The 21,527-nt window shown below is 36.5% G+C and overlaps 1 protein-coding gene across 1 annotated transcript; it reads left to right on the forward strand.

The window, feature by feature from the left end:
• The first annotated feature begins 18,791 nt into the window (after positions 1-18,791).
• LOC115985094 lies at positions 18,792-19,517 on the forward strand. The gene has a single exon (XM_031108064.1). It carries the CDS (start codon positions 18,792-18,794, stop codon positions 19,515-19,517), a length of 726 nt encoding a protein of 241 aa, XP_030963924.1.
• Positions 19,518-21,527: the final 2,010 nt, after the last annotated feature.

Below are 21,527 nucleotides of genomic sequence, written 5' to 3' on the forward strand. Positions count from 1 at the left end.
TAAAAAAAAAAATTATTATATATATATAAGTGCCCTATAATTGATTTAAAAAAAATATTAAATATAAAATATATTTTAAATATGGGTGGGTCAGGTCGGGTTTGGCGGGTTTGTAATTTTATGACCCAAACCCAACCCGACCTGCCATAAATTTTTTTTTTTTGTAACCCAACCCAACCCAACCCACCCCACCAAGCCTTAAAAACCGACCCAACCCGGTGGGTCGGGTTGGGTTGGGTCGGGTTTGGCGGGTCGGTGGGTTTTCTGCTCACCTTTACTTTTGTGTTTTTTTAGTGCGTCCTATAAGTATTGTCTAGAACCACCAAGAACTGAAAAACATGTATATTTATGTATTTTTGAGTTCCACGATACTATTCACACCTTTAAAAATTATTCTATTACAGTATTTTAAGTAATAAGTTTTCAGTTTTTAGTATATAAGCGATATCTAAACAAACTTTAATGTTAATGTGTGTTTGGCAAAAATTAAAAAGGCAACTTATTTTACTATTTAGCTTATTTTTGCTACTATTTATAGGTCTCACTACATTTTTTTGTATTATTCACAAATCTATTTCAGCTAACTTTTACCTTAGTACTTTCAGCAAAAAGTTTTCAATTTCAACAAAATGAATGGATCCCAAATAGACCCTTAGAGTGTTTAGGAAAATACTAGGAAGTTTTCTGATGATTAATGAGCTTTTTTTTTTCTTTGATTTCCTAGCACTTACTCCACTCATAAAAATATAAAAACTATAACTTTATTTTGCTTTTATTATAATTTATTTTAATAGGTAGATAGTAGAGAGGAGATGTGAGAATTGAACCAAAAAGATGGAACACGATATTATTATTGTACTAATCGCAAACTTCTGCAATGTGCTAGAATAGATATATTACAAAACTAGAAAAATTAGCCAAACTCTTAGAGCATTCACAATAAAAGAGTTAAATTTTTTAGCATTTAGCAACTCAAAAAGCTACCTTATCTATTTTAACAACTCATTTCACAATACACCCAACATCAAGGCATTTATTTTTCACATAAGCTAAAAACTATTCATTTTTTTAATCATTTCTCTCTCCCTTTCTGTCACAATGTCACTCACCACATTCACAAACCCACAAGACCACACCTCGACACTCACCTCCTCCACAACCAACCACCACAAGCTTGCATAAACCCATGGCCTCAACCCACGGCCCACGGTGGCTTCTCTTCTTTCTTTCTGACCTTGTATGTGTTTGGATTCCACGTTCATGACTGCATTTCGCGTTTCACGCATTCTCTTTTTTTTTTTTTTTTTTGTTCAGCCCGCAATTGTTGACAAGTCAACTGTGAATAGTGTACCCATGCACTATTCACAGGTCCCAAAATTACACTTTTCAGCAACTTTTTCATTAAAAATGGGTCCCAACGCACTATTTACACATTTAAAAATTATTTTGCTACAGTGTTTTCAATTTCAGCAAAAATAAGCTGCATCCAAACGGACCCCTTATCTCGCTTTCTCCCTCTCATCCTCTCTCGGTCTCAAACCACGGCACAACCAACCACTGAACCCACAGATCAAATGACAACCCACAGCACAACCAACCCAGCACCACATATCAAATAGCAACCCATGACACAAGCACAACCAACCACCGAACCGCCGTTGTAGCTAGACACTAAACCACCATCGTTACCCAGCACGATAACCATGACCCACAGCCAAACTGACGGTAACGCCATCCAGCACAACCCAAAAATCTAACCATCACAACCAATAGAAACCCACAAGAGCACAACCAACAAAAACCCATATCATAATCAGAGCACAAACCCACGAACCCATATCACGAATCCACGATCCACAACCGAAGCACAGACATGATAGACCCACGATCTCACAAACGCACGAACCGAAGCACAATCAAACCTAAATAACAGAGAAGTGAGAGAGGAGAGAGAGGAAGGAATGAAAAAAAATGAGAGAGGAGGAAATATAAAATATAGCTATAACTTTTTGTTATAGCAACTTTGTTGTAGGGCCTTTTTTGTGTGGTTGAGATGCTAAAATAATTTTTGAGTTATTTTAGCATCTTTATTGTGAGTGCTCTTAGACAGATAAAGAGCATTTTCTTTGGTTGAAGGTTATTTCCCAACCATAGAAAACCTTCTATGAGAAGGCTACATGCTATGTCTTGCCAGACAAATCATTCTAATTGTGACCTATACATGAGTTCACATATATAATATGTAACGACATAAGAATAATAAGGTTTGCAATAGCATGCATATAGGCAATACAGGTGTAGATTTTACCCTGCAATCTATTAAATAGTGAAAATCAGAAGCATACATGGTCTGCACTTGTCTTCTTCTCACTTGGCCCTGTGACTATTTCCTAATGAACAAGTCCAACAATCCTACATCGAGGGGCCAACTAACATATATCACTGAACAAAAATTGGCCTAATCATTATTTATTTTATAAAACTTTTTTTTTGGATTAAAAGAGTAGCTTCAAGAATGGGGCAAAATTTGCTAAATAGTACATTTTAAGGGAAATTTTAGGTGGATAGTACGAGGGCGAATTTATTTAGTTATGTAGACTTTTTCTAGAACTTGAGTTTGTCAAACTCGAGTCCCAATCCAAAATCAAGTTTATCAAACTCGAGTTTTAATTAGTTTTAGGTTGTGTGGCAGTCTGATGTTGTATAACAAATTGGAACTTGAGTTTGCTATACTTGATTTTGGGTTGAAACTCAAGTTTGACAAATTCAAGTTCCAAAAAAAGTCTACATAATTAAATAACTTCAGTCACATGCTATTCTCCTAAAATTTTCCTTAAAAAAAAAAAACTATTTAGCAAATTTTGCCTCAAGCATGGGCATGCTGAGAATGCTACAGATACAAACATTTTTACAATTTTTTTTTTTTTTCCAAAATTGTTGATGTTGTAAGTGGTTGTTGATAAATGAAAAAGTGATGTTAGTGGTGGAGCCAAATGAAAACCAATAAAAAGTTGACCACAACATCAGTTTGTAAAAATATTATAAAATAGTTTGTGACTGTATCATTACTCTCCTTTTACAAATTGTACCAATCCATAAGATTTAATAATACGCATATTAAATTAACTATGTTTTATTTAATAATACGCATATTACTGAAAACTGAAAATACTGTAGCAAAATAATTTTTAAATGTGTGAATAATACCGTGGGACCCAATTTTAATGAAAATTTTGCAGAATTCCGTACTTGCAGGTTCCGTGAACAGTGCACAGGACCCAGCCACAAAAATGCAGACACGCAAAACGCAGAGACATGCTGCTATCCAAACTCACACTAAATCACAACTAGCAAAATTATATTTTGAAGTTCAAATTAATTAAGTAAATGCATGAGTCCAAAATTATATTAGTTTCCAATTTTTACCGATTGAATCCGCAATTTTTACATTTGAACCATTGATTTTTACAGTTTTTATCGGACCAGTTAAGGATCCAGTTCCTAATTGAATTGGTCATTCTGATCCTGCTTGTAAAACCATGACCACAGTTACCATGGGCCATAAATTCTGGGAGTCTTTTTTTCCTTTCCGGATATGGTACATCATCAATGCTTCCTTCTCCACTAGGTCCAACTCCATCATAATCATCACGGTTGCGCTTGACTTTGTGACATTCCACTACCGCTGCCAAATTGTTGAAATTATATATGATGGGGAACATCAAAGCCCTCATAAGGAGTGATGCTCTTGTTGCTATATTGGGCCATTGTTCGGTCAATATCTTCTATGTCTTTCTTACTCAATTGTTGTGAAAAATATTTTAAATATTTTGTGTATTTTTTTTTTTTTTGAGAAGTGATACATTCACAACAAAGCCTAGGTGTTATAAGTTGGATTTTGATACAAGATAGAAATTTTACTCTAGCCTAAATCTAAATGTATATGCATGTGAAGCTCCCTCTTGGAGATTTGAACCCCGGCCATTGCCCCCAACACCTCACAAGCACTTATATTTGTGGAGTGACCATCGCACCAAGGGTGTGCGGTGGTAGGTGTTAAGTTGTTACTAGTTCTAATTTGAACCCACTACCGAAATTACTTTTTTAACTCACCAATAATAGCCAATAACAACTTGCTACTTAAGATTTGTTGTGGAAAATGTTATGAATATAACATTTCTCTCTCTCTCTCTCTCATTTGATAAAGAAAAATATTTAGCCTTAATTAATACTATTATAATAAAAGAAATAATCACATTGGTTAAAATTTGGGGGTATTTTATACTTTGGGGCCTTAGTTGATCACCACATTTGCCTATATTATAAAGCTAGCCTAAGTGCTGTTTATTTTACACACTATCACACACACAACATAGCATGCACACTCACAAAAAAGTCCCGATTGCCCTTGTCTTTATTTTATTTATTCATTTATTTGCTAAGTACCTTTAATGAAGAATTAGTCTTCAAGCTTGCCCACTTCCTACTTTCTTAGAAAGAGTACAGAGGGACATAACTCCTCCATTGAAGTTTTGTTTGATATTGCTTTCTTCAAATTATATGTGGACGGCATGACTGTTTTTAGAGGAAATGGATGACGAATAATGCATGCAGTAACTTTCACTGAAAATTTTATCCACTTTGTATGTTCATTCTTCACCTTTATAGTGTTTAACCATGGTCCACTTTCTAACTTCTAATTCGTTTTTTTGATTTCAGTGTTTAACCTAATGGTGACCATCCCACTTTTCACGCTTTTGAAAAGAGGTAGATACGACACACCGACACAAATTAACCTAATGGTGACCATCTATAATGTATAAGCAAGAAGACAGTAGGATGCAAAGTAATTTCTGATGACCAGATCCTTAGAATATTCTTTTTCTTTCATTAATACTCTTTGGATGAACAAGCTGGTCTGGCTAAATGGTTTAATCTTTCATTAAAATCAACTTGGGCTTAGTTGGTTACCTACTAGACACATTGGATGGTCTAGTTTCTATCATCTTTGCAATTCTCCGAGATTTCCTGTATTTGTTCTTTTGCCGTTATAGTTTTCAACAAACAGTAGAAGTTTTGCTATCATTTTTATTTTTCTTCTAAATATGTACTAAAAAGATTTCAGTCTAGGACCCTTCAATCATTAATTTATTTTTATTATGTAAAGCAACTTAGATCAAATCTACAATCCAATGTTACAGTAAGGATAAAATGTCATCACATATCATTTAGCTGATATTTTTTAATATTTCCGATGGAAACATTCGAGGTTCAAATCATTCCCATCATATTGTAATTATCAAATTAAAAAAAAAAAAAAGGGAAAAGAAGACGAAGAAGTATAATAGAATATTTTGCAATCTCGTTCTAAATGCTATCAATTAATATATAATGATAAATTATAGACGAAATTGATGTGTCTAATTTATTTATTTTTTTCTTTTTAGTTAAACATTCACAGGAGTGTTCAAAATGCCTCCAAAGCGACTGTTGTCTCATTATAAGGTCGATGCTCGCATGAATAGACTTATTATACATCATGCAATGCAGAGGATATGCTACTACGCCTAGCAGTTCTTTTACATTTTATGGTCCTAATTGAATAAGTCGTGCATAACTATCATTTAATGTATAATTCACAACAAATTTATAACTTTTATCATATAATTATCTTTTGCAGAATATGATTCAAATTTCGAGTGGATGATGAATAAGTTGTAGGGAATTAAGCCAAATTCCCAACTTGTGAGAAACAAAAAAAAAAAAAAAAAAAATAGAGAAAACACACGTCAAAGAAAAAAAACAATCACATGCACAAGACAATATTTACGTGGTTCGACAATTTGCCTACGTCCACAGAGTTGTAGGGATTTCGCTCCATGGACTAAGCCTCAGTAAATCTCCCATTAAAAACCACACAATATTATTTGGGTCGGGTCGGGTCGTCAAATCGGATCAAACAAAACTAGACTCCACAAAGCCCAACATAAGTAAGAGTTCAACATCCCCTATCACTTAATGATCCATGATTGGGCTTTTACAGACACTCAGAGCATATTATTCGCTAATTGAATCAGGCTTGATGTTGTTGGTAATGAAATGCACATAAAGCAAATCACTTGTTGTGGCTCTCTGATCTCTTTAATTTGTTCTCTGATTGCATTAGTACATACATGCATATGTGCATTTTAGAGTTAATGAGATGATGATGTAGAATGATTGTTTAGCTTTACTATGAAGTACACTTTTAATGACACCTCCATTTGATTTGTCAGTTAGTCATGGGAAAGAAATGATAAAACTTGGAAGTTTACAAAGGCCATTTCTTTTTTCAAACTCTTATTAAATTGTTCTCAATTATACTATTTTGATACATGGATTAGCAAGAAATGATGGGTACTAATTTCTTTTAGACCCCCCCAAAAAAAGAAGAAGATGTACAAGTAGGCATGTTGTGTTCTGTATAATCACATCCTTAATCTCATAAGCATTGCCACCATGTAGCTACCAAAACTGTGAAACAGGCACTCTCCAGTCTCGAGCTTTACCAGATTTATTTGGAAATCGAGGAAGCAAATTTTTGGGAAATGTGGGCTTACTTGGGTTCACTGATAATGCTGATATCATTGGAGATATTCCACACACTGCTGCCACTTGCTCATACCAGTGGTTCAGCTTTCAAAAAGTATTTGGTACGTAGTTTTTTAACAAGTCTAGTTATTTGCTTTGGCAAGTTCTGAATTTTTCTCTTTTTTGATCTGTCAAGATCTTTGAAAGCAGCTCAATTGAATGACATAGTTAATATAAATATTTCTGCCCTTTAGTGACTTAAGAGGCCTAAAAAAAGATTTGGGCCAATGTAGAAACTACCACAAGTGAGAATATCCTAGACCCAAAACTGAGAAACAATAAGAAATCAATTCATTTCCATTTTCTCTACCCTTTCCTCCTTGTCCACATGGTAGAGCACATGAGTTCCAAATACGGGATAAGATAATCTGTATTCAATCTAATATAAATATAAAGCGAAAAGTCCAAAGGCAATAGGGCATAAAAAATTTCACAACTGTTAATGTAGCAAGTTGTTATTGTTAGATAAAAGAAAATGATATTAGTAATGGGTTTAGAATCTTTAGATGAGAATCAGTGACAACTTGTTAATTCGCTTGTTGTAAAAAATATATTGCACACCAAACGTGACCAAAATTATGATAACATGATTTTCTAATACACACCTTCATATTGTTTAGTTTCACTTTGGAGCATATTATTGCTACCATGAGCCATGTTGCACATCTTTTTGACAGTCAGTATGGACACTTGCATTGAACAGGATATAATTGGCAGAGTGGTAAGCTAGACCCTTCCATTATGAACGTAAATGAAGGTGAACACGAGTTGCTGCCCTGTCTTGTTGAGGTACTCTCTCTTTCTCTAGATTATACATCCATAATGTATGTGTATGCTCATATATATATATATATATATATATATATATATATATATATATTTATGTTTGGGTTTAAATATATTCATATAACAATGCCATATAGCACATTCTATGCTTGTAGCACTTACATAAATTAGTCTGAATTCCTTGTGTCCAAAAAACAAAAAATCGAGGTACATTCTGAGTTAGCAATGAACCATGTCAAGGATTCTATACAATTTCCAATTAGCATATATCTTATTAAATATCCTATCACATATGCAGATGTCTATTCAATTAGACACTGATGGGAATCGCCAAAAATGTTGTGTGGAGCCTTTAATTAATCAATGGAAAAAGGTCAACAGATTTTCCTGTGATTAACCCAGCATTCTCTGGAAAGAAAAACAATTATTCTGGGTCTCGCCAAACAATGCCACATTTTCCATTTGATACCATGTGAAGCTCAATGTGTTAAATCAATATCTGCCCATACATGGTCTGTTGGTTATCGGAGATTTATCGGTGAGCCTATTTTTGTTCCTAAAGGGGATGACGAGGATGATGGATCGATATCTTCTTGTGGTTGAGGTGAGCAATGTCTTGATCATTTTCTCATCAACAAAACTGCATAATTTTAGTGTAAGCTAATTTGCAAGCTTAGCTAATGAATATCCAGTTGATATAGTATACACATACACACACATATATACCTAATGTCCACACTTTATAAATGATTGTTCAATATGTATGAAGCGTGAACATAGAGAATGTAAACAATCGTTATTTACTAAGTATTTTGTGAACCACAAAACCAAGTCAACCAATATATAACCAGTTTAGTTCTATTTAGTTTGACATTTAAAAAAAAAAAAAAATCGAAAAAATGGTTTATAATGAGATTAGATATATTTCTATATAAAAAGTCAAGTGATAATTTGATTCTATTATTTCCCCCTCCACCTCACAAAAGAAAAAAAAAAAAAAAGAAGAAGTAAATTCCCTCAAAAATTATATTTTTAAATTTTAGTGTTTTCACATTTATATATTTCCACCAAAAACTAGTTTTAAATTTAACCGGTTTAAGTTGTTTTTAGTCTGACAATTTTTTATTCAAAAAATTGGTTCAAAATGGGATTGAATATATTTTTTTTTAAAAAAAAAATCAAGTTTTGGTATGGTTCAATTAAATACATTCCCTCAAAAATTACATTTTTGAAATTTTAATGTTTTCACATTTATATATTCCCACCAAAAACTAGATTTAAATTTGATCTGTTTTTAGTTTGATTTTTTTTTATTTTTTATTTTTTATATATAGAAACAATTGGTTCAAAATGGGAATATATATATATATATATATATATATTAAAAATCAAGTGCTTGTTTGGTTCTATTAAATACATTCCCTCAAAAATTGCATTTTTAAATTTCAATGGTTTCACATTTATATATTCCCACTAAAAATTTAAAAGACATACTAAATAAAGCAAAACCAATTCAAAATTAAATTGATTTTATTTTTTGCTTATCTTGTATCATAATTAAACCAATTTTGTGGTTTGTCAAACATTCCTCTTCACTATCTAAAGCCTATCATAAAAGACTAAGTCTTGGTAACTACATTATGGCTTTATATGGACTGCGCTTAAATGTGTGTTTTATCCTTTCTTGTATTTCTCTGTATTGTAGTATGCTGTTTCAATACAAAGGTGCTATCTTGTAATTCTAGATCCTAAGAGGATAGGAGAAGATGATGCACTTATTGCAAGACTTGATGTCTCAAAGCACTTGAATTTTCCACTTGGCTTTCATGGGTTTTGGGCCACTGACATGTAATTTGGCTTGATAAATGAGCTAAAATGCTAAACAAGTCAAAAATACATTTCTTCACCATCTCAAACCCATTTAGGCGAGTGGAAACTATTGTGACGAAGTAATATTTGTAGTGTTATTGGATAAATAGGCTTTCATTTACATGTACAATATAAATATTTGTGTTAGTACAAAATATCAAATTGCTTCTTCCTTTATTGTTGGCTTCATGAAATTAAATTGCTTTATGTGAACATGTGGTGAAATGAGTTTATTAGGAAACTTTTAGGCCCCAATTGATTTTATAAAAGAATTAATCAACTTGTTAAATTAATCGGTTAAGAATTTAGATTGATTTTTAGGTTAATAACCATCTATAAAGAAACATACGTTACACTATATGAAAAACAATAGACAACCAAACAAACGACACAACAAATGATGACACATGGAACTATTCAAAAGGAAAAACCACTGTAGGGGTTTAGCCACAGATCCTAAGAAAAACACATTCATTATATATACAATTGGAGTTTTTCAAAATATAGTAATCATATTCTAGTTTCCTACCACTTGTAGAGCTTACTAACATTTCTTAGTGTCTGTTTGTATCTAGTATATTTGTTTACCTTTTAGCTTTTTTGCTTATGAACGACTTTTTACAACCTCACATCCTTTTTTCCTTCAAATTTTCAAAGTAGAAGTATACTTTAGTTTGCTTTTAAAAAAAAGCCAAGTAAACTAATGTCAAAGGCATACTTAATGTGGCTCCAAATCCTTGGATTCTTCGATATATGAACTCTATTGCACGTGAACTTTCTGCTCATGACTTCAAGTACCCATGTGAATTTGATCTCCATAGCAAACCCTGAGATGGCTCTATGTCTTTAAACCAAGGATGTCAATACCGTACCGGAGGCCGTACCGGTTTGGCCACCGGTACGATATATTTCGGATACCGGTCAATACAGGTGTACCGTTTCGGGTTTACCGCTATTTTTTATATTTATAAATATATATATATATATATATATATATGTATGTATGTGTTTGTGTATATATATATTATAATAAATATAAAAGTTTACCATAAAATATTTCCTCAATTTAGAACTAGTTATTCATGGTTTTAGACTTTAGTATCAATTAAAAGGAAAAAAAATAAAAAAAAATAAAATAGAAAGCTTAAAAGTTACCATTGCATACTAAGAAAACAAATAATACTAATAAGTTAATACAAATAAGTTACCATTTTGTCCTAATAAAAATTCAAAAATTACAAAACTTAAAAAAAAAAAAAAAAAACTTTTTTCTTGTACCGGCCGGTACGCCCGGTACCGACCGGTATTGCCCGAAATTGGCCGGTACGTGGCCGGTACGGCCGGTATTTTTTCCGGTACGAAACAAGGGGGTCAAGTGTACCGGATTACTGGCCGGTACGGTATATTCCGGCCGGTACGGCCGGTACGGTACGGTATTGACATCCATGCTTTAAACGTGATCTATATTATGACAGCAACAACACCGTGGAAGAAGATTCTCTATTTGCTTCTGAATCAATGGGCTGAATAGGTGAAGGTTAGGATTTTCTCTTTTAATAGTGCAAGTTACCTACACAACTTGCTAAAAGTCGTGCTTAGTGGGCCTTTTATATAGGCAATACTATTAGGGTTACAAAAACCCATTTGCATAGTTGACTTAATGAAAATCACATCAAATCAAATTCCGATTCTACGATTCTCAATTGATCAAGTATGTGTTGACTGTTGAGTATGTGTCAAACTTAAATGTTGATCAATTGAGGATGCGTTGAGATTACATACAATAATTTATTTTTGTCAAACATTTTGTATATGGTTATGTTTATGGTTGGTTGTATGTATATGTACACATGTCTATGTTCTTGTTTATGTGTGTGTCACATAATTTACCATCTAGAGTCAAGTCCTCACTCCTTGTAATTGATTGAAACTTGATACCATCATTAATAAAAGCAAAGTTAGGAGGTATAGAACATGTATCACGTGATTTTGGAAGTATACAAGAATCCTGGCCTTAACATTAGGCTTTTAGTGCAAGACATTTTTATCTTCATAGCATGAATACTTCCTGATTGGATCTACCAGGAAAATGGAGAGATAAATATTAGGAGAATTAACCATATGAGAGTATTTAATGATGGTATTATATGAAGAAAATCAAATGTTTTCCTGTTGAACACAATTCCAGACCTGTGAAGAAGACAAAGAATATTAAATGTGAAGAAAACGCACCATTTCATTTTACATAAGATTAGGCACTTCAATCAAACGCACCGTTTCACTTATTTGTTGTGTTGACTCTTTTAGGCGTGCTTTAATGAAACAGTGCGCGTCACTTTTGTCTGATTCACTTGGCAGTTCAAGCTTGGAGCGAAAATTAGTTAGAGCTGTGTAACTAACTCCCTAAATATCAGGAGCTTAACTTAATGGCTTAGCTTAATCTGGTTGTATATAAACCACTTTGTGGGCATAGTTGTAATGTATGAAAGAATTCTCTGGAATTGTATAGAAGCTTTCTCTCATTCTTTCTCTCCCTCACTCTCTCTCCGTTCCTCAGTTTTCTTGCTCTTTCTCTTCTTTGTAATTGTTCATGTACGGCACCGAGATCCTAGGCCCATACAGGCCCTGGGCCCAGTCCCATACCGGCCTTGGGCACAGGCCCATACAGGCCCTGAGCCCAGTCCCATACCGGCCTTGGGCACAGGCCCAGCAGAAAGGTCCAGTTATCCTGCGCCCTTCTTGAAGCTTCCTTAATGTACAAACAAGTGTAGGGTATTGAATTCCAAGAGGTGATCGGTCAAACGTTCCCGGTCAAATATATGAACCGTTCCCGGGAAAATGTGATATGCACAGGAAACTGAGTTGCCGAACATAATCAGTCAAGATGGAACCAAGTTCCAAGATCATAAATGCTGCACCGCCCTCTCACCTAAACATCCACTTTAATCAGATAATATTGGACCTTCAGTAGCACTAACGGTGGCTGTAATCATAATCTCCCCACTAACCTTGGCTATAAATAGAAGAAAGTTGGGAGAAGAAGGGGTTCAGAAAAATTGAGAGAAAACAGTCAAGGAGAGAGTATCAACTGAGTGTTGCTTTGAGTCTCTCTGCCGAGAACGACCCATTGTAGGAAATCCTCAAGCCCACTACAAATAAATTGTGAGCCCAAGTGATCTAAGGCCCAGAAGTCTTATACTTGGTTCCTACAGTTCACATACACTTGATTTCTCTGTAATCACTACAGAAGCTTAGTCCTCTATTATTGAATCTTTCATCATCGTATCAGAGCAAGCAACTACTACTGTGAATCAATCTTCAACAATGGCAGCTTCAAGCTCAACAATGGCTTCGTCCTCATCTAATTCTTCAATGTCATCTGATACACCAATGAATCTGGTAAATCAGCCTCTCTTACTCCTGTCCAATATGTCGAATATGATGACTGTGAAGCTAGATAATGCCAATTATATAGTTTGGAAACATCAGATTACCATGGTTCTTGAAACTTATTCTTTGTATGAATTGCTTGAAGAACCTCAACTAATTCCTGAGAAATTTCTTAAAGATTTGTCTGGATCATATACTACAATTGTGAATCTAGATTTCTTGATCTGGAAATCAAAGGAAAAGGCCTTGCTTACCTTTATAAGCTCAACTTTGTCTCCATTTGTACTAGTACTCATTGTTGGATGTGCCTTTGCTATTGAAGTATGGAAGGTGCTTGAAAATAGGTTTTCCTCAGTATCAAGGTCTCACATCATGAATCTTAAGAGTGAGCTTCATAATCTGAGGAAAGGAAATGATACTGTTGATGTTTGCCTTCAGAAAATCAAAGTGGTTAGAGATAAATTGCTTGCTGTTGAAGTAATTGTTGATGATGAAGAATTACTCCACATTGCAATTAAGGGACTTCCTAAAGAGTATAATGCATTCCGATCTGCAATCAGAACTAGGAGCACTCAGCTTGGATTTGATGAACTTTCTACTATGTTAAATGCAGAAGAAGAGTCTCTCAATGAAGGCTTAGATGGTTAAAACTCTATCTTTGCCTTAGCTGCATTGACTAATCAGAAATCTAATGGCAATGGCTATAATCACAATTAGAATGGCTATAATCACAATCATAATAGAGGAAGAGGTAGGGGGAATTTCAATAATAGAGGAGGCAAAGGTGGTAGAGGATCAAGTGGTCAATCTCCACAATTTAGTCCATTTAATCATTTCCAACAAGGCCAATCTAGTTCTGGTGGTGCAAAATCAGACAGGCCAATTTGTCAAATCTGTGGAAAAGTTGGTCATTTGGCTGTGGACTGTTATCATAGAATGGACTATGCCTATCAAGGCAAGCATCCACCTGCAAAGCTTGCAGCAATGGCTACTGCCTAAAATGCCTGCTTTACTCAAAATCAACCTTGGCTTGCTGACAATGCAACCACTGATCATGTGACTGCTAGTCTCAACCAGCTTAGCTTCCCTAAGCCATACACCACTCAGGATCATATTACTGTTGGTAATGTACAGCCCTTATTCCCTTTTCTTCTTCTAGTCTTCAACTTCACAATGTCCTTAGAGTTCCATCCATTGCCTCTAATCTTGCTTCTATTCAAAAACTATGTCATGACAATAATTCTGGTGCTATTTTGATGAACATATTCTTTCAATCCAGGCCTTGGACATGGGAAAAATTCTCTACTAGGGCAGGAGTGAAGGTGGTGTTTACCCCATCTATCCTTATCAGGCTTCTCAACTTTTCTTGTCTCCTAAGACCTGTAATAACACTTTTGACTCTTCTGTTTTTAATAAGACTCTTTGGCATATGAGACTTGGTCATCCTAATGATCAAACTCTCCATTGCTTATTTCCTAATGTCAGATCTGTACATACTAATAATGTTGAGGTTCACACTTGTACTCATTATTTGTATGGTAAAATGCACAACCTTTCTTTTCCACATTCTAATTTTACAGCTTCTTCTCCCTTTGAACTTGTGCATTCTGACTTGTGGGGTCCTGCACCTGTTGTATCTGTCAATGGTTATAGGTATTACATTTTATTTGTTGATCATTACTCTAGATTTAGTTGGCTTTATCTGCTTAAGTCCAAATCTGAAGTCTTTACTAAATTTGTTCATTTCAATGCTATGGTTGCCAATCAATTTTCCTTGAAAATCAAGACCTTTAGGTTTGATGGTGGAGGAGAATTTACTTTTAATGAATTTAAAACTTATTTGTCCAACCATGGTATTGCTTATCATATTTCCTATCCTTATACACCTCAACAAAATGGGGTTGTAGAGAGGAAACACAAGCATATTATAGAGACTGCAATTGCCCTTTTGTCTCAAGCTTCTTTATCATACTCCTTTTGGAATTTTGCAGTGCAGACTGTTATTTCTTTAATTAATATGCTTCCCACATCTATCCTTGGTTGGCAATCTCCTTGGTCCACTCTTTACTCCACCTCACCTAATGTGTCTCAATTTAAAGTATTTGGTTGTGCTTGTTATCCAAATCTAAGATCGTACACTACTCACAAGCTTGAACCTAGGACTAGGGAATGTATCTTTATTGGTTATCCTACCCACACTAAAGGCTATTTGTGTCTTAATCCTCACACTAAACATGTTTACACCTCCAGACATGTTGTGTTTAATGAGTCTAAATTTCTTGTTTTACCTTCTGTCCAACCTGTTTCTTCCACTTCTTCCAACTCTGTCATTCCCACTTGGTTGTCTAATCAGCTTTTCCTTCACTCTACCAATCAGCCCTCTCTGCTTGGTTCTTGTCCATCTCCATCTTCTAATCCTCCTTTTCAATCTATCACAGCACCAGCACCTGCACCAGCATCTCTCACCCCTGTGCCTTCACCTAATTGTGCTACTTTACCTTCCCAATTTAGTGATGCACCATCTCATCTACCTGACACACCAACTCCTGAGTCTACTTCTGATGCTACCCTTATATTCAATCCTCCTTTACCTATATCTTCTCTCAACACACATCCTATGCAAACTAGGTCCAAGAGTGGGATTTCCAAACCTAACTCTAAACTATGTTATAAGACCACTATTGATTACTCCTACACTGAACCCCCTAGCTACAAAATTGCATCTCAGCATCCAAAGTGGTGTGAGGCTATGGATGCTGAATTTTAGGCTCTTCAGAGGCAGCAAACATGGTCTTTTGTTCCTGCTCCTCCTGGTGTTAATCTAGTTGGATGCAAATGGGTTTTTAAGCTTAAATTGAATAGTGATGGTTCAATCTCTTGATATAAGGCTAGGCTGGTCGCTAAGGGGTTTCATCAGCAGGCAGGTGTGGATTTTCATGAGACTTTCAGTCTTGTAGTAAAGCCTGCTACTGTGAGACTTGTCTTGGGCATTGCTGTGAGTTGTGGATGGGCCTTGAGACAGATTGATGTCTCAAATGCATTTCTTCATGGCTTTCTTAAAGAAGAGGTCTGTATGCATCAAGCCCTTGGTTATGTGGATTCTGCTCATCCAGATTTTGTATGTAAATTGCACAAGTCCCTATATGGTCTTAAGCAAGCACCTAGAGCATGGTTTGAGAGATTTGCTTCTCATTTACTTCACCTTGGCTTCACTGCTTCCATGGCAGACAACTCTCTCTTCATCTTCTGTTCAGCCAAGACCATCATTTACCTTCTTTTGTATGTTAATGTTATAATTGTCACTGGTAATGATGCCTCTCAGGTTCAACATTTGATTGCAGCTCTTGGTCAAGTGTTTGTACTTAAGGATTTAGGGCCTCTCAATTATTTCTTGGGCATCCAAATTACTCGGTCTTCTTATGGTCGTACTCTTACTCAGACTAAGTATGCCTCAGATGTCCTTCACAGATTTCATATGGAGAATTCAAAACCTACTAAGACTCCCTCATGTTCTTCCACTCGTTTGGTTCCTCATGATGGTGTCCCTTTCTGTGATCCTACTCAGTACAGGAGCATCATTGGTGCTCTTCAATATCTTACTTTCACACGCCCTGATATTGCCTTTAGTGTACAACAACTTTATCAATTCATGAGTCATCCTACCATCACTCATCTTGAGGCTGCTAAGAGGGTTCTACGCTATATCAGGGGTACACTGCATTTTGGGATTTCTTTTGCTCCTGGCCTTTTGACTCATATTGCGTTCTCAGACGCAAATTGGGCTGGTGATCCTACGGATCATCGCTCCACCACAGGCTTACTTGTGTTTCTTGGTAACAATCCAATTTCCTAGTCTACTAAGATGCAGAGCACTATCTCTTGTTCTTCCACAGAGGCAGAGTATCATGCTTTGGCTTCCACAGCTGCGGAATTGTCTTGGCTTCGTACCTTATTCAAAGAGCTTTGTGTCTTTCCTCATCATATTCCTGTAATTTGGTGTGACAACGTATCTACAATTGCTCTTTCTGCTAATCTTGTTTTCCATTCTTGCACCAAACACCTTGAAGTGGATTACCACTATACTCGTGAGAAGGTTCTTCGCAAGCAATTACAGATTGGTTTTGTTTCTGGCCGAGATAATTTTGCGGATATCTTTACTAAGCCTCTTCTTGCTCCTCTATTTCGGTTTCATTGTGTCAAACTGTTGGTTGATTCCTCCCTCATCAGTTTGAGAGGGGATGTTGAACACAGTTCCAGACCTGTGAAGAAGACAAAGAATATTAAATGTGAAGAAAACACACCATTTCATTTTACATAAGATTAGGCACTTCAATCAAACGCACCGTTTCACTTATGTGTTGTGTTGACTCTTTTAGGTGTGCTTTAATGAAACGATGCGTATCACTCTTGTCTGGTTCACTCGGTAATTCAGGCTTGGAGCGAAAATTAGTTAGAGCTGTGTAACTAACTCCCTAAATATTAGGAGCTTAACTTAATGGCTTAGCTTAATCTGGTTGTATATAAACCACTCTGTGGGCATAGTTGTAATGTATGAAAGAATTCTTTGGAATTGTATGGAAGCTTTCTCTCATTCTCTCTCTCTCTCACTCTCTCTCCGTTCCTCAATTTTCTTGCTCTTTCTCTTCTTTGTAATTGTTCACATACACTTGATTTCTCTGTAATCACTACAGAAGCTTAGTCCTCTGTTATTAACTCTTTCATCATTTCCAACTAAAATACAAATAAAAGTATACTTAAAAATAATTTTCAAATACATAATCGGATGTGTATGCTCTAATCGAATCTGGATAGTACTTATTGTAACCATATATATATATATATATATATATATCTATATATATAATCATTTTTGTTTTTCGAATAACAAATAAATAGACTATTTATAGTAAACTGTTAATTATATGGTAGTTATCACAAGTGGGGTATCATCAATAGTAGTTAGATTTTGAGTGATCTCTATACAAGGACAGTAATGAGATAGATTTATCACGTCCATGGTTTAGTTTAGTTTAGTTAATTTTTTTTTTTTTTTTAAAATTTATAAATTTATTATAATGCATATGCATGTTTGTTGCAATCTCTATTTGGAGAAGTAATAATGTGAAAGTTATAAATGCTAGTGATAGTGTATTATAACACACAACTCCAAACTCGTCCAATGCGGTCGTCCAAAGTAAACAAGGCAAACGAAATAAATGTAGGATTGCATTATAGTATACTCATCCATGGTGAGGTCGTCCGTCCAAGGAAGTACCTGGACGACCTTCCTGGATTCTAGACGTCTCTCCCTCATGCAAGCTTAGGACGAGCTTATGACAGTCCGGAACGCAAAGGTCAAGGTTCATCACCCTAGCCAGTTTCCAATGACAGTTGTAGAAAACAAGCCTGAATAATGTAACTTCCATAGTAGTTATGGAAGTTACCTCTGAGTCTTCCGAATTCCTCAATGATAGGGGAAGTTACTAAACAAGTGTCCCAAAAGGCGTGCTATATAAGCACTCATCCACGAAAGGGTAAGTCATTCAGACACTTCCACAAAAATTGGAATTCTAGAAATACTAACTTTACCATCGGAGGATTCTTGGCTGGTCTTTCCTGGTCGCCTCTGATTTTGTGTTTGCTTTTTCAGGACTTTCAAGTGCTCTCTGATCATTGATGCTCGAGACATTCAACCCACTGATTTCACTGTGTTCATCAGTTGGCATCGTCTGTAGGGAGAATTTTTGCTAGACTTCATCTTTGAATTCTGCAATTTCTTTCTCCGACAAAAGGTTGCAATGGTTCTGACAAGATCAAGGGCTACTAGTCTAGGCCATCAAGAGAGTAGGGACGCCTTTAGTCATCCCCACTGTGATTGTCAATTAGCGCCTGTCATGCAACCATCCTCTGTTCAACATGTGCAATCCATGGTAGCCGCCATGGCGGAGTTAACCCGTCAGAACCAAGAATTGACCAGGGAAATTAATCTAAGGAGGCAGTAGCATGAAGAACATACTGAAGGAAAATCCCAGAGTCAAGAAGGTAGAGGGAATGCTGAACCTGAAAGCTAGTCAAGAGGTACCACTTCATGAAGGGTGCCACATTTGGAAAGAGAAATGGACCAGATGAGGAAAGTTATGGACAAGATGAGGGAGAACATGAGAGGGGCAAACCCCGTAGAAGATTTAGTTCACCGAACAGACTCCTCCTTCACGGCTTCCATCAACGGTCACCCCTTGCCTCCAAAGTTCAAGATGCCTTCTTTGGATTCGTATGACGGAATGCGTGACCCTTTTGATCACATTGCAACTTTTAAGACTACAATGCACCTTCAAGGGGTTCCAGATGAGATTATGTGTAGAGCCTTCCCTACCATCCTCAAAGAACCAACGCGAGTGTGGTTCAATAAGATCCCTCCTAACACAGTGAGTTCTTTCGAAGAGTTAAGTAAGTTGTTTGTCAATAATTTTATTGGAGGACAAAGGCACAAACATTCCTCGTCCAGCCTGTTAACCATTGAACAAAGGGAGAATGAAAGCCTGCGATCCTTTATTACTCGTATCAACAGGGAAGCCCTAATAGTGGATAAGATGGACGACAAGTTATTGTTGGCGACCTTCCATAATGGAGTCAACTTTGACTTATTCATCCACAAACTTTACGAGAAAGAGCCTCAAACCATGGCCAAACTCGTCCATTTGGCCCAAAATTTTATGAATGCAAAAGACACGATTATAGCCAAGAAGAGGAAAAGAGCTGAGAGAATGGAAACTGATCGTCCGCGTCATTCAGAACAAGGTCCTCGTCCAAAGAAGGGACGGACGGGAGAAAAGAAAGACTGAGACAACAAGACAAGCCCGCCAGTATGGAATCAGCAGTATACATCCTTGAATATGCCGCTTGAACAGGTTCTTATGCAAATCAAGGACAATCCTTCTTTGAAGTGGTCGGAGAAAATGAAGGGAGATCCCAACAAGCGCAATAGGAACAAATATTGCCGCTTCCACAAGGACCATAGGCATGACACGAACGAATGCTATGATCTAAAACAGTAGATTAAAAATCTTATCAGACAATGAAAGTTAAGAAATTTCCTTGGACGAGAGCACAAGGATGAGAAGTTGAAAGGGAAGGTAGAAAGTCGTCGCGACCCCTACTTGGAGAGATAAGAGTTATTATAGGAGGAAGTTCAGCAGGTCAGTCGTCCAAGTCCAGGAAGACATACCTGAAAGTAGTGCAGAATGTTTAGCCCTCTAGACGATCACCAAGGATGAGGACCACGGACAAGCAAGCAATCACATTCACAGACGAGGACGCTAAAAGAGTTCACCACCCCCATGACGATGCCATCGTTATTACTTTGCTTATTGCCGACTATACAACTAGAAGGGTGTTGGTGGACAATGGAAGTTCAGCAGGTATTTTATATTACCCTACCTTTCAGCAAATGAGGCTCGAACGAGACCAACTTCGTCCAGTAAACTCGCCCTTGGTAGGTTTCGGTGGAATGAAGGTACAACCTGTGGGCACTATCACATTACATGTGGTGGTGGGGGCATATCCACAACAGGTAGCCAGAGACATGAATTTATTGGTGGTAGATTGTTCATCCTCCTATAATGCTATAATTGGAAGATCAACTTTAAATAGTTGGAAGGCAGTTACGTCTACTTACCACTTGTCAGTCAAATTTCCAACAGAGCATGGGATAGGACAAGTGCAGGGAGATCAGCTGGTAGCAAGAGAGTACTACCTGGCCATGTTGGCCATGGACGAGCATGTTCAGACGATGAATATTGAGGAAAAGAGAGTTGTGGCAAAGCCCACTGAAGCATTAGAAAATATTTTCTTGGACGAGAATAGCCCCGAGAGGCGTACCAGGGTTGGAGCAGATTTAGAAGGAAAAACTAAGCAGGATCTTGTCCATTTTTTGAAGAAGAGTACTGATGTGTTTGCTTGGAGTCATGAGGATATGCTAGGTATAGACCCTAGTGACCCACCGTTTGAATGTATATCCTTCCTCTAGGCCTGTACAACAGAAGAAAAGAGTATTTGCCCCTAAGAGAGACAATGCTATTAAGGAAGAGGTGCAGAAGTTGGCCACAACGAAGTTTATTCAAGAGGTTTATTATCCAGACTAGTTAGTCAATGTAGTAATGGTCAAGAAGGCAAATGGCAAGTGGAGAATGTGTGTAGATTTCATTGATCTAAATAAAACTTGCCCCAAGGATAGCTATCCGTTGCCACGCATTAACCAGCTGGTAGATTCTACTGCAGGTCACAAGCTGCTTAGTTTTATGGATGCTTTCTCCGAATACAATCAGATAAGAATGTACGAGGCAGACCAAGAGAAGACGTCCTTTATCACCAGTCAAGGTTTTGTTACAAAGTGATGCCCTTTGGTTTGAAGAACACAAGAGCAACATATCAGAGGTTGGTTAACCATATGTTTCATCCACAGATTGGGCGGAACGTGGAAGTCTATGTAAATGACATGCTGGTAAAGAGCCTAGACGAGGGAAAGCACCTAGACAACCTGTAGGAAACTTTTGACACACTTAGGTAGTACAACATGAAGTTGAACCTCAGCAAATGCGCTTTCGGAGTATCATCGGGGAAATTTCTTGGATTTATGGTTTTGCATAGGGGGATTGAAGCAAATCCTGATAAGATTCAAGTGATACTAGATATGAAGCCTCTGCGAAATATCAAAGAAGTCCAATCTCTCACCGGATGAGTTGCTGCCCTTAACAGGTTTGTCTTTAAAACTACTGACAAATGTTTGCCATTTTTTAAGGTTCTTAAAAAAGCGTTTGAATGGACGGACGAGTGTCAGAAAGCTTTCCAAGATC

This window comes from Quercus lobata, chromosome 4 (genome assembly GCF_001633185.2).
Source record: "Quercus lobata isolate SW786 chromosome 4, ValleyOak3.0 Primary Assembly, whole genome shotgun sequence".
NCBI lineage: Eukaryota > Viridiplantae > Streptophyta > Magnoliopsida > Fagales > Fagaceae > Quercus > Quercus lobata.

Bases quoted from the DNA above. Each gene is read 5' to 3' on its own strand.
- LOC115985094 (XM_031108064.1), top strand. From the start codon at position 18,792: ATGGACCAGATGAGGAAAGTTATGGACAAGATGAGGGAGAACATGAGA.